Source organism: Bubalus bubalis, chromosome 10 (assembly GCF_019923935.1).
Source record: "Bubalus bubalis isolate 160015118507 breed Murrah chromosome 10, NDDB_SH_1, whole genome shotgun sequence".
Taxonomy (NCBI): domain Eukaryota; kingdom Metazoa; phylum Chordata; class Mammalia; order Artiodactyla; family Bovidae; genus Bubalus; species Bubalus bubalis.
In genome coordinates this window covers 14146565-14161445 of record NC_059166.1, presented here as the reverse complement: position 1 = coordinate 14161445, position 14881 = coordinate 14146565, and the positions used below count along the sequence as shown (strand labels likewise).

Below are 14881 nucleotides of genomic sequence, written 5' to 3'. Positions count from 1 at the left end.
TTTAAGCAAAATAAGTCTTCTTAATGTTATACAAGTGAAGAAAGAAAAAAAAAGGTTTTGCAAAATGATCATATCTATGGACTGAAACTGTCAAATACTTTTGAATATGTGGAGGTCAATCCTTCTTCCTTCTCTTCGACCCCATAGGGAGAAAGACTGTCAAGAGATCACTTACTTTCAAAGATAGAGGAGAATGAAATAGGAGAAATTCTCCTTTACAAGAACGCACCTGTGCACCAAACTGGGACTTCAGGCTTTGTGAAATGTGCAGCCCCAGGAGGACGCAGGATCCAGGGGCAGAGCAGGGCTGGGAGCAGATGTGGTGGCATTTCAGATTGCTCCCCTCACACTGGCCGACTTGAAAACATTTCATTTAGGGCTTTCCTGGTAGCTCAGTGGTAAAGAATCTGCCTGACAATGCAGAAGACATGGGTTTCATCCCTGGTCTGGGACGATAATACATGCAGAGCAACTGAGCCTGTGTGCCACAACTACTGAGCTTGTGCTCTAGAGCCCAGGAGCCACAAATATTCAAGCCCTCGGGCCCTTAAGCTCAGCAGCAAGAGAAGCCACTGCAATGAGAAGCCCGCGTACAACTACAGAGCAGCCCCTGCTCTCTGCAATAAGAGAAAGCCCATGCAGCAACAAAAACCCAGCACGGCCAAAAGTAAATAAACAAATTAAAAAACAGAAATACTTCATTTAGTTCTCACTGAGGTTCTGCAAATGCTGTTATGGAATAAGATTAATGGCTCCAGCATCTTCATTTCCCCCTCCACGGCTTAGGAAAATTTATTAACAAGGAAAACCCATAAATCTATATTGCGATCAGAGAGGGCTTTCCTTCTGTTGTGAATTAATTGTATCTTCCAAGAAATGAAGAGAAAATTCTGATCTCACTCCAGTTGTATACAATTTTATCCCATGTAGCTCCTTCCATTTTTTCTGGATGAGATGCAATGATCAAAACCATCTTTATGCAAAAAAAGTCAAAATTCAACATGCAGAACTACAGCAAAACAAAAAGCTCTGCACATCAAAATGAAAGTCAATCTACAGAATGAGGGAAGTACTTGGGGACAACAAGTCTGATATGGTCCCCAAATATTTCCCCTATCCTTTAGATTGACTCAGTGATAAAGACCCCACCAGCAAGGCAGGAGTCATAGGAGTTGTGGGTTCGATCCCTGGGTCAAGATCCCTGGAGGAGGAAATGGCAATGCACTCCAGTGTTCTTGCCAGGAAAATCCCATGGGCAGAGGAGCCTGGTGGGCTGGTCCATAGGGTGGCAAAGAGTCAGACATGACTGAGCGACTGAGAACATATGTTTGATAAAAGGTTAATTTGTAAAATAAACAAAGAATTCCTACCATTCAATAACAAAAAGACAAAAAAATATGATTTGAAAATGGGCAGAGGAATTGAACAGACATTTTTCCAAAGGAGGCATACAAATGGCCAAACAGATGGCAAGATGCTCAGCATCACTAATCATCAGGGGAGTGCAAATCTCAGCCATAACGAGATTATCACCAGACACTTGTTAGAAGAGTTATCATCAAAAAGACGAGAGAGAACAAGTATTGTCCAAAAATGTAGAGGGAAGGGAACCCTTGTGCAATATTGGTGGGAATGTAAATTGGTTCAGCCACTAAGGAAAACAGTATGGAGGTTCCTAAAAAAATTAAAAGATAACCATATGATACAGCAATCCCACTTCTGAATATATGTCCAAAGGAAATGAAAACTGGATATCAAAAAGATACTTGCATTCCCATGTTTACTGAAGCATTATTCACAAAAGCCAGGATATGGAGACAACCTAAGTGTCCATCGATGGATGAATGAATAAAGATGTGATATACATATACACATACAAACAATGGAATATTATTCATGGATAGTTCTTGAGGGCATTATGTTAACAGTGATAAAGCAGACAGAGAACAAATATTGTATGGGATCACTTATACATAGGCTTCCCAGGTGGTTCAGTGGTAACAGAATCTGTCTGCCAGTGCAGGAGAGGCAGGAGACACGAGTTCGATCCCCAGGTCGGGAAGATACCCTGGAGGAGGAAACGGCAACCCACTCCAGTACTCTTGTTGGAAACTTTTATGGACGGAGGAGCCTGGTGGGGTACAGTCCATGGGGTCACAAAGAGTTGGACAGGGCTGAGCAACTGAGCAGGCATGCATTACTTATATGTAGAATTAAAAAAAGTTGAATTCATAAAAACCGAGAATAAAATCATAAGTACCAGAAACTAGGGTGTGGGGGAACTGGGAAGATGTGGATCACAGGGTACAAACTTGAAGTTAGAAGATGAATCAGTTCTTCTTCTTATTCATAGAAGATGAAGAGCTAATGCATGGCACTGTGATTATAGTTAACACTACTATATTGCCTATTTTGAAGTTGTTAAGAGACCTGAGGATGAGATGTTTGGATGGCGTCACTGACTCACTGGACATGAGGTTTGATCAAACTGCAGGAGATGGTGAAGGACAGGAAACCCGGTGTGCTGCAGTCCATGGGGTCACAAAGAGTCAGACACCACTGAGCGACTGACGATGACGAAGAGACTTGATCTTAAATATTCTCACCATAAAAAAAATGACAATTATGTGAAGGTGTCAGCTAATACTACTGAGGTAGTCATATTGCAATATATAAATGGATCTGATCAACACATTTTACACCTTAAATTAACATTGTTATATGTCAATTATATCTCAGTTTAAAGAACATCTTTACAGTTTGAATAAGGAGTCAAATAAAACAACATAAAATTTAAAAGGATAAATACAAGCATCTAAAAAGCTGCATATGACAAGGATGGGAGAAACATGGCTTAATAGGACCATAACAAGGTAATTTATTGGACAATAAATTCATTATTAATCAACAGTATGATATAAACAAAATCATTTAGAATGCATTAATAAGAATATGGTTTGTAATACAAACTGGTGATAGGTCTTCTCTGGGCTGGTTAAATGATTATGTTCAATTTTGGCCCCCACAACTTAAGGAAAGTGGAATTTGCTCAGAAAATCAGGAAAGTTAAAAAAAAAAAACTTAAAAAAAATCTCATGAGAATATTACACTTAGAACATAAGTGTTTAAAGAAGATTCAGATAATCAGAATCAAAATTACCTAGTATTTAAAGTAACATCCAGTAGAAGAAAATGTCCATCTGCTTGTAAGATCCCTAATGTTAGAAGATGGATTGATAAATAGAAGCAACCGAAAGAGACTTGCTTTCATAAATAGAAAGTCTGTCTGATATTCAGGTAAGACCTTAATTTACCTGTGAGGTTAGTATCAAGTCAAGCTTTCTTGAACTTATTCAAACTAAGGCTGGACATTCTGAAAGAGGTTGATGTACAGGGGCCTTAAGTTTACATGGATGGTTAGACTGAGAAAAATGTTCTTAGTTCTAAAGTTGTTATTCTTAAAATGGGCTGCCCAAGCTGAGAACTGTCTTTGAAAATACAGTTGGGAGGGAGAAGAAGAACTGTTTTTTTTTAAAATTTGTTCTCTTGTAGATAGCAATGTCAATTCTTGAGTACGTCCTGATATTATTCTTTATCATTTTTGCTTATATATTGTTTCCCAATTGAATTATAAAACTCTTATGGGGAAGGAGAGAAAAATATATTTAATATATATTGGTTTTCCCGGAATTTAGCAGTGTTTTCTGTCAACAGCAGATGCTCATGATACTGTATCAGCTATATCTCAATAAAAAACAGTGGATTTTTTACAATAAAAATACAACACAATAAAGTAAAATAAAATAAAAATGTGTATTTTATCCTCTTAGAAACATTCATATCTTATCTTAGGAACACGACTCAGGAATTGAAGCTGGGTCTCCTGCCTTGCAGGTGGGTTTACTGTCTGACCCACCAGGGAAGCCCATATAAAACTTCAGTTCAGTTCAGTTCAGTTGCTCAGTCGTGTCCAACTCTTTGTGACCCCATGAACCGCAGCATGCCAGGCCTCCCTGTCCATCACCAACTCCCGTCCACCCAAACTTAGAAATATACAAATGACAATATCCTCTATCCCTCCTGCTAAGTTGCAGTACAATATGGTGATTAAACCATCTTTGGATTTGGCCTGTGTCCAGATCTTCCCTCTTGTCATCAACTGTATGCCCTTTGGATAGTTATTTAATCTCCTTGTGTCCGATGTCCATATCTGAAGATATTTATTGATAATTACAGAACATATCAGTATATCATTACTACTATAAGGGTTAAGTGGATTGAAAATTTAAAATACTTGGAAAAAAATCATCATACATACAGTAAGTACTTAAGTCCTTACTTAAGTATGTTGTACTCAAGTACAATGCTTGAGAGCATTGTACATAATGTCACCAACAAGCTGGTGTGGTAAATATTTTCAGGCTACAGATGCTTAAGATTTCTATCACTTCCTTCCTACTGACAGATCACTCCACTTGATACAGGGCGGATTGTACTGTTCTTGTGTCCACTGGTTAGACTCTTCCTAGATCAGAGATCTACACAAAGGCTTACTCAGTGAAGAAAGAAAAATAATGGTTTGAATTTTCACTTCACCACGAACACTGTAATTTTTATCACATGTAAATGAACTAAGTCTGAAGTGACTCATAGTATCCACAATCAACTCCTTACCCCTCAATCACACTTCATTATAATTGAAGCCGTCTTGTCATGTTTAGTGAAAGCATTCTGTTTTGTCATATAGTTGTTGATTCAGTGTTGAGCCCCCAAAAGGTATTTGCTAAATAAGCCAAATTTGTGAGGCCCTTTTTAGCATGAGGGCGGACAAGGAAGCAATTCACCATATTTATTCCTAGCCGTGATGTATTTTCCCTGTGAAGGAAAACAACCCACTCCTCAGTTTAAAACTTCTGATAACTACCCTGCTTCAGCTAAGCCGGCATATATTTATGTAATGGAGCAAGCTTTCAGTGACACCTCCTGTTTCACGACTTATTCTTCTAAAAAGGGTGGTATCCAGAACAGCTTTTCCCCCTTTTTTGAGGAGGGGAGTGTTTTGGGTATGCTTTTTTCAAAACTCACCATTTGGAAAAATCACCATTTTATGATTACATTAAATGAAACATTCAAGAGGTAAACTCTTCGTGCATTCAGAGCGAATAATCACTAGGAACAGGATTCAGTCCACTCTTGGCAGTTAGAATCTGGTTCCATCAGTGAATCCATCCATTCAATTCCTTTTCCTTAGTGATACATGAAGCTTGCTAAATGCCACATTATGTTGAATCAGCAATTCTCTCGTGTTCATATTTTCATACATATTTATAAATACATAAATATGTATCATAACATATAAATCTATAAAAAGACTAGAAAATTTTTCCTCCTGGGCTTTCCTCTACCGTTAAAGTAGAGACCCAGAACCTTGTTAGTCCTCTTCCTCTTTCGGCTCATGAGCATTTTTCAAACACATTGAAAAGCATTAGTTGATGGAGCTATCCAAAACAGTACCTTGTGCAGCTCAGCTGCTAATTTTTGTCCCCCAGAAGATTCAGTCATTTCCATCTGACAGAACATCACAATTTCTACTCGTGTGATTCTGCACTTCTAGGAACTTTCTATTTTCTTCTTTTGACTATGATTTTTGGAGTATAGTGTCTTTGGAGTAAAAGAGATCTGGACTGGAATCACAAAGAGCTGCCTGTGCTGGCTACATGGCATTAAGGTACTTAATCTCTGCCTCTGTTTGTAAAATGGAGCATACCTGCTTCACAGGTGCTGCAGTGGCAAAAAATCTGCCTGCAACACAGGAGATGCAGATTCAGTCCCTAGGTGGGGACGACCCCCTGGAGGAGGAAATGAGAACTCACTCTAGTATTCTTGCCTGGAAAATTCCATGGACAGAGGAGCCTAGTGGGCTACAGTCCATGGGGTCGCAAAGAGTCAGACATGACTGAGCACCCACAGAGACACACACACATATCTGTAATTACAATAATAATAATTGCTCCTACTTTTATTACCTTTAGACAAATTACTGTCTTCATATTTGTTTACAAACATACTCCTGATGATTTCCTTCAAAATTGTATGATGGGTTTTTAAAATATAACTGCAAGGATGACAGATTTACTTAGCAGTTGCCAAGGTTTTCATGCAAAGAGTTAAAACTTGGGTGCTTGCCATTCGAAGTGTAGTCTATGGACCAGAAGCATCACATCCCCTGGGAGGTTTTTAGGAAAGAGGATTTCAAGTCCCACAGCAGATGGGCTGGATCTGATTTTGCATTTTAACAATACAAAACAATATGGAGATACAAATGATGGGTGTACTTAGAGCCTGGGAAACACTGGTTCAGGCCACACTAAGCTGTGAACTTGAAGCATCGTGGTTGTCGTGTAGAGGAAGTGTATTCACAAGAGTCGGGAAGACATCATGCGTTTGAGTGAAGCACCAACTGGAAGGAAGGATCACCAAAGACTCGTTCAACTGCTCCCTGTCAGGCTCATTCACATGTTTTCCTCTCTCTAGGGCTTTCTTCCCAAAAGACCCTGATGCTGGCAAAGACTGAAGGCAGGAGGAGAAGGGGAAGCCAGAGGATGAGATGGCTGGACGGTATCACTGACTCAACGGACATGAGTTTGAGCAAGCTCTGGGAGATAGTGAAGGACAGAGAAGCATGGTGTGCTGCAGTCCATGGGGTCACAGAGAGTCAGACGTGACTGAGCGACTGAACAACAGGTACTTTCTGCTCAGTGTCACAAAGAACTGTGTGCCTTCCTCTTTGAGCTATGACTTGTCTACAAGCCTGTTTATATGAGAACCGGACTCTGACACCCTAAAGGGTCTCACTTCTTTTGGTATCTCCAGCACCTGGTGGAGCTACTTCCTCCAGGAACCTCTGCAGAACTTCCCAGCCTGTGGGAAGGTGTTGGGCACTGCTACACTTCTCTGACCTGTAATTCCATATTGTTTTAGAGCTTTGCCATTTGAGAGCTTTTCTTACAAGACTGTGAGTTCTTTTAGGGCACAGTCTAGACCATTCACCTTGGTACTTTTGATACACATGAAATAACACTCATGTGCCTTAAGCTTCCACTAAGGACTGGTATTCTGCGAGCTGATGGAGGTCATAGAACTAACACTCTGTTTTACTCTCAGCGAAAGAGTTAACTTCATGGGGAAAAATTTCTCTCATAAACTTTATCCCTTTTTTTCCTTCTTCACATGTTGATACCTGCTCATGTTTGTGTATTTTGGAATCTAATCTAAGTGAAAGTCACTCAGTTGTGTCTGACTCTTTGGGACCCTGTAGACTGTAGCCCACCAGGCTCCTCTGTCCATGGGATTCTCCAGGGAAGAATACTGGAGTGGGTTGCCATTTCCTTCTCCAGGGGATCCTCCTGAACCCAGGGATAGAACCCTGTTCTCCTGCATTGCAAGTAGGTTCTTTACTGTCTGAGCCACCAGGGAAGCCCATGCAAAAGTTAGTTATTTGGATGCTAATATCATCAAAATGATATGTGGTAAAAGCACCATGTTTTCCAGGAATTTCACCACACACAAAAGCTTGAGAACCAGTGAGGTCGTCAGTGTTTGTTAAATGAGTGAAACAGAGAAAAAAAAGGCTCTTCTAGTGCAAGTGAGTAGGCAGATGCTCTAACAGAGGCCAGAGTTGCAGAGTCAAAATGAATGGAAAGGTTATTCAATTACTGGGTAATTTCAGAAAGTCTAGAAGACCAATACAGACAAAGCAGCACTTTTAAAGGCCCAATTTTTACCTGACTCATTCAGGCTTTGCTTTAGTTTAAAACAGCAGCATTAGCTTAGGGTGAATGTTTTCGAAATGGGACCAAAACTACATTACAGTAAGAGCAATCCTGTCATAAACACTGCCTGGTGACGATGAGACTCCTTAGCACAGCCTGTTACTGTCATTGTGCCATTCGAGAAAATACCAGTGATTAATATGGAGTTGTAATGTGTTTACTTAGGAAAGAACTGATAGCACTTTCATCTTTGTGACATATTCATTTTGAGATTCATCAAACTGCTTTTCAAAGAGCAGACATGCTCATTATTTCAATCCACATAAAGAAGATAAGCAAGTTAACATGAGGAAAGGGAAAGAAGACTGAAAATGTGAAAAGGAAAAAGAACGCAGTAGAGAAAACAAAATCACAACATTTGGGAAAAGGGTGTGCCAGAGACAGTGTCTCCGAGCAGAAATTATTCATATAATTATTTAAGATGCTTACACAAGCAGGGATAATTACTATGGAAATTCAACATAGGGCACTGTTTATATAAACACGTTAAATGAGAATAGAGATTAATACCGTGTGGAAGCATTCCCAAAAGGATCTAAAACATACAGAATATATCCCACTTATGTTTGTGTTTCATGTCATATCTCTGCATGATATTCAAGTTCTTTTCCACAACTAAGCTGACAGAGGTTCCCTCTGATTCTCTCTTGCATTTCATAACACACCCATATGGAACAATAGTCAACTCACACATACTCAGCATATGAGGTAGTATACTATCTGTTCTTCCAGAAGCTACATTCTGTATATTTTGCTTTATACTCATAAACACCTAAAAAAGAACTTTAAAATATATAATCAGGTAACCAGTAAACTTGCTCAAAAGTCTGTGTTCTACTCAAGGTGAAAATTTGTCAAAGAGAATGATTTGTGGTCATCATTCCCTTCAGTACATTTGCTCAGTCGCTAAATCATGTCTGACTCTTTGTGATCCCACAGGCTACAGCATTCCAGGCTTTCCTGTCCTTCACTATCTCCCAGAGTTTGTTCAAACCCATGTCCATTGAGTTGGTGATGCCATTCAACCATCTCATCCTCTGTCGCTCCCTTCTCCTCCTGCCCTCAATCTTTCTGAGCATCCGGGAATCTTCCAGTGAGTCAGCTCTTTGCATCAGGTGGCCAAAGGAATGGAGCTTCAGCATCAATCCTTTCAATGAATATTCAGGGTTGATTTTCCTTTAGGATTGACTGGTTTGATCTCCTTGCTGTCCAAGGGACTCTCAGCACATTGCATCTATTTAATCAAAATAATGACTTCCCTTTACTGTCTTTAATATAAGTAATTTCAGCAAACGGATGCCTATTATAAAGTTCATTTCAGTTCAGTCTTTCTTTTTTTCAATAAGAACGCTGACCTCCAGGAAGTACACAAGTGATGGAATCAATTCAATCAGCTCTCTTCAGTTACACAGCAAAACATTTTTACTCATTGCAGGAAGAGTGGGCAGCTGCTATTAGAAAGGCTGAGTACAAGGATGACGCTCTACTCAGGAGCCCCTGACTTGGCTACTCCCAGTCACCCACCAAGGACCCTCTGAGATACAGAAAAGAGACAGGAAATAACAGGTTTTATTTTGGCAGGGGGTGGGGAGGTGAGGAACCATAATTATTCTTCACCCTCATATATCCATGGAAGAGCACTGGTAATGAGAGAAACTGTTAATTTAATTTTTAACAAAGACTAAATCTGGGGCAAAAAGTGAACACTGGCAGTAATATCCAGAACAAATCAGAGTCAGATCTAAATGGATATTGACTAATGATAAATGATAGATGATATTGATAAATGATATTTGATAAATGATATTGACGTCAAAGTTCTAGGGTTATTATAAAGATATTTAATATTCTCTATACACAGATATATACATAGATGTATATATACATAGATGGCATATATATACATATGTATATAATATGTATTTTAATATGTACATCAAGATATATATGCATATAAGTATATAACATTGGTTGTTCAGTCACTAAGTCATGTCTGATTCTTTGCAACACCCATGGACTACAGCATGCCATGTTTCCTTCACTATCTCCCCAAGTTTGCTCAAACTCATGTCCATTGAGTCAGTGATACCATCCAATCATCTCATCCTCTGTTGCCCACTTCTCCTCCTGCCCTCAATATTTCCCAGTATCAGGGTCTTTTCCATGAGTCGGCTCTTCACATCAGACGGCCAAAGTATTGGAGCTTCAGCTTCAGCATCAGTCCTTCCAGTGAATATTCAGGGTTGATTTCCTGTAGGATTGACTGGTTTGATCTCCTTGCAGTCCAAGGGACTCTCAAGAGTCTTCTCCAGCACCACAATTTGAAAGCCTCAATTCTTAGGCACTCAGTCTTCTTTATGGTCCAACTCTCATATCTGTACATGACTACTGAAAAAACCATAGCTTTTACTACATGGATCTTTGTCAGCAAAGTGATATCTTTGCTTCTTAATATGCTCTCTATGTTTGTCATAGCTTTTCTTCATGTATACTCACACACACACACACACACACACACACACATATACAGAGAGAGAGAATCAAAGGAGAAACATAGATACAGTAGTAAGCAGTCAATTATCATCAGCTAGTTACGCTGCCATCATAATTACCACTTCATTGGTGACACTTTCCCAGCTTGCTAATCCTCTGGTTTAGAAGAGGGACTCTCGGGACTTCCCTGGTGGTCCAGTGGTAAAGAATCTGCCTTGCAATGCAGGGGACATGGGTTCCATCCTGGTTGGGGAACTGTGATCCCACACGCGGTGGAGCAACTAAGCCTGCATACCACAACTAAGACCTGACGTAATCAAAGAAAAATATATTAAAAAAAAAAGAAAAAGAGTGACTCTTACATTGTTGAAGGTAAAAAACCAGGGTGTTTTTTGTTGTTGTCATTTTGTTACTCTGTTTTTAAATTTTCAAATCAGTCTTATAGCAATATTTTCATCAAATAAAATAAAAAATAAATAATAAAATGAAAAAAAATGTACAAGCCCCAATTAGTCTTTGCTATTAGATTTGTGTATGTGTTAGTTTCTCAGTCGTGTCTGACTCTTTGTGACCCCTATGGACTGTAGCCCACCAAGCTCCTCTGTCCTTGGGATTTTTCAGGCAAGAATACTGGGGTGGGTTGCCATTTCCTTCTCCAGGGGATCTTCCCAACCCAGGGATTGAACCTGGGTTTTGTGCTTTGCAGGCAGATTCTTTACCATCTGAGCCACCAGGGAAGCCCTACTATTAGATTTAATAGATATAAACTCACTCTGTTAAATTGCTGTAAACATTTCTAAATGCTTCCTTTCCATTCCATTAGTTACTTTGTTGGGAACCAATAAGAAATGTTTTGCAAATTAGCACATGGATCGCATGTGGCCACACACTGGGTAGCAAAGTTCTAACACTTGCTGTCTGGACCAAATGTCAAAACTAGCTTTGTTGCAGGAAGATATTGGGCAAATGATGGCTATCGTCCGGCAAGGGTTGCTGTGTTGGTTCATGTGTGTCCTGTGTACTGACTGACTGATGAGAAAATGTACTGAAGTAGTTCACGTATCTTCGCTAAGGATGATACCCAGATCTTGCTGGGAAAGACTGAGGGCAGGAGGAGAAGTGGGTGACAGAGGATGAGATGGTTGGATTGCATCACCAACTCAATGGACAGGAGTTTGAGCAAACTCTGGGAGATGGTGAAAGACAGGGAAGCCTGGCCTGCTGCAGACCATGGGGTTGCTAAGAGTCGGGCACGACTTAGTGAATGAACAATACAACAAGGTAAGATAGAAGTGAAACTCGGATAAACCTTAAGAGGTATGTTAGAATTCAGATGTATTTTGTGATAAGTGTATTAATGTAAGTGTTTCATGTCATTCTTGAGATATACAAAGAAGGAATTTTTTTTCAGGATTTAGAACATTTTTGAGGAGGAAATGAACTCTGCTATTTTCAAGAAAAGAGCTGCCTCTATGTATAAGGTAAATTGACACAATTTTTTATATTTCCAAAACTGATAGTGTTTTCTGTATAACTGTTACTGTGTAACAGTTTACTCCTGTCTGTTCAATGACACACAGCTAGTACAGCCAAAAGTCAGCAGAGTTATGCTGCTTGCAAGTCAGCATTTCTGAGTTTTAACACACAGACCAAATTAATTCAACATGAGTGGCATTTCTACTAATAATACATCCCTTTCATTGTGTTTGGCTCTGTGCCCTTTTTTTCAACTAGTCACATAAAATGTGTTAAAAACACTATTCACTTTCAACAGCTTCTGCACAACAAAACTCCCTGTTAAAGCAGAATGGATGTCAGAAATACTTGAAGCTCTCTAGTAACCATATTGAATCGACTGTGGAGTAGAATGAAAAAAAAAAAAAGTCTCCTTAGTTCTGTAACTGGGAGGAAAAAGGCTGCCTTCCTGGTTGCCAGGTATATAGATGTTATAAACAGGATGTACTTTATTAGAAACTTCTCCTGTGGCTTAGTTAATTGGATGTTGTGATCAATCTTTGGTCTCCTCATTAATTGCATTGGCAGAACTTTAAAAAGGATTTCTGTACAGACAGTCATCTATGGTTTATATCAAAGATAGATTTTATTGATTGCCTTTCATATGGAAACCTCAGGTTGGGAAAGGAACTAAGATCCATTCTTTGAACTTTTCTTTTGAAGTATACTATTAAGAGAGAAAGGGCTTCCCAGGTGGCAGTAGTGGTAAAGAACCCACCTGCCACTGCAGGAGACATAAGAGACATGGGCTTGATCCCTGGCTTGGGAAGATCACCTGCAGGAGGGCACGACAACCCATTTCAGTATTCTTACCAGCAGAATCCCATGGATAGAGAAGCCTGGTGCGCTACAGTCCACAGGGTTGCCAAGAGTCAGACATGACTGAAGTGACTTGGCACACAGGCACGTTAAGAGAAAAAGGCTTGGAAAGGCAGAGATCATCATCTGTTCCCCTGTTAGTGCAATTCAGCATGAAACCACGAGCTGCCCTCCCTGGATGCCGATCAGAATAAAGAACGAAACCGGGCTTATTATTTCAACTAGATGAATTTACAAAATGATGAATAAGTAACAATATAAAGAAACAAATCTGTACATTTCATTCTGTGCTGTATTTGAAATGACTTACACAGATCAAGTTAGGCGACCTAGCTTTAAATAAGCTGAAAATAATTTGATTTGTTATTTTGTAAAGTCCATTCTTATTTGTCATTCACAGGTAAACCTAGTTCAACACTGATCCCATGTACAGAGGGGAAAAAAGTAGAAATTTAGTATAAAGCAAAAATTGAAAGGATGCTTTTAAATTGTATTAGAAGAAATTAATTGCCATTTGGAAAGAGATAAAATTAATTAAGAGGTTTACATGAAGTGAAAGTGAAGTCGCTCAGTTGTGTCCGACTCTTTGCAACCCCATGGACTGTAGCCTACCACACTCCTCCATCCATGGGATTTTCCAGGCAAGAGTACTGGAGTGGGTTGCCATTTCCTTCTCCAGAGGATCTTCCCAATCCAGGGATTGGACCTGGGTCTCCTGCATTGTAGGCAGAAGCTTTACCATCTGAGCCATCAGGGAAGGCCAAGAGGTTTACATGCTGCTGCTGCTAGTCGCTTCAGCTGTGTCCGACTCTGTGCGACCCCACAGACGGCAGCCCACCAGGCTCCCCCGTCCCTGGGATTCTCCAGTACATATGTGGTCTCAAAAGAGTAGGACACGACTCAGTGACTAACAATTATATAGCCGACTGTGTTAGCTGGGTACCCAGGCTAACTTTGTTGGACTTACAAACAAATGGGAGTTACAAACCTGCTCTTGGAATGAAATTTGTTTGTATGTAGGGAAATTAGTGTATATAGTCAAAGTGTTAGTTGCTCAGTCGTGTCTGACTTTTGTGACCCCATGGACTGTAGCCCACCAGGCTCTTCTGTCCATGAAATTCACCAGGCAAGAATACTGGGGTGAGTTGCCATTTCCCACTCCAGGGGATCTTCCCAACCCAGGGATCAAACCTGCCTTCTGTAATTTTGAGTTGAGATGTTTCAAACAGGAGTAATGAAAGCTGTTACATTTCACTTATACATGGCTTTAGTTGCGTTGTAAAAATTATGCTTTTATTTTCATTTAGCTCCAAACATTTCCTACTTGTGTTTTTTTGACCCATAGTTTGTTTAGAAGTATGTTAATTACTAAATATTTGAATATTTTTCAGATATTTTTCTTTTGTTAATTTCTAATTTAATTCCATTTTGTACTGAGAACGTTTTGTATATATTTTAAAATTTTACTTTAATTTTTAAATTTAATAACTACTTATGGTTCAGCAAATGCTCTATCGTAAAGATTTCATGTGTACTTTAAAAGAATATGCATTGTGCCACACTTGAATGCAGTGCTTGTAAATTTCAACTGGTTGACAGTGCCATAGAGTCCTTTATGTCCTTTCCAATTTTCTATTTGTTCCACCAATTACTTACAGAAGACTGATGAAACCTCCAATTATTATTGCCAATTTTTTCTTTCTCCTGTCAGTTCTATTAGTTTCCGTTTGGTATTGTGAAGTTTTCTTATTGTGGCTATACACATTTATCATTGTTATTTCTTCTTGACGAAATGTCCCTTTTTATTTCCAATTATACTCTTTATTCTGAAGTCTAGGTCTCTGATAGTAACATAGATTTCTTATAGTTACTTATTTGACAGTGTATCTTTGTCTCTTCATCTACACGTACCTTTAAAGTGAGAGTTTTGCGGTAATATATATAGCCGAGTCTTGCTTTTTTATGCAACCTGAGGTTATCTTCTAAGTGGAATATTTAGACCATTAAAATTTAAAATAATTATTGACATGGTTAGTTTTAAATCTATCATATTTATCTGTTTTCTGTCTCATCTCTTCTTTCTCCTTTTTCCCCCTTCAGTATACATCCCTTTCATATGCCTCCATTCTTTGTGTTATTATTGTTATACCTTTTATTTTTACATGTTTTAAACCCCATAATAAATATTTAAAGGAAGTGAAAAATAAGAAAAAAGTATTTCA

The 14881-nt window shown here is 39.1% G+C and overlaps 1 protein-coding gene across 3 annotated transcripts in view; it reads right to left on the bottom strand.

Annotated features, from left to right (window-relative positions):
• Positions 1 to 14881, bottom strand: part of RGS17 (regulator of G protein signaling 17) — a 108473-nt gene that overhangs the window by 40695 nt on the left and 52897 nt on the right. Inside the window, exon 1 of one of the 3 annotated variants that reach the window (XM_044924069.2) lies at positions 10445 to 10860. The exons of 1 other annotated variant lie outside the window; for it this stretch is intronic. In XM_044924069.2, coding sequence (XP_044780004.1) covers positions 10445 to 10452 — 8 coding nt within the window. In that variant the 5' untranslated portion in view covers positions 10453 to 10860. Of the gene's footprint in view, positions 1 to 10444; positions 10861 to 14881 lie in introns of those variants that run through there. One more of the 3 variants, XM_044924068.2, reaches the window with a different exon arrangement.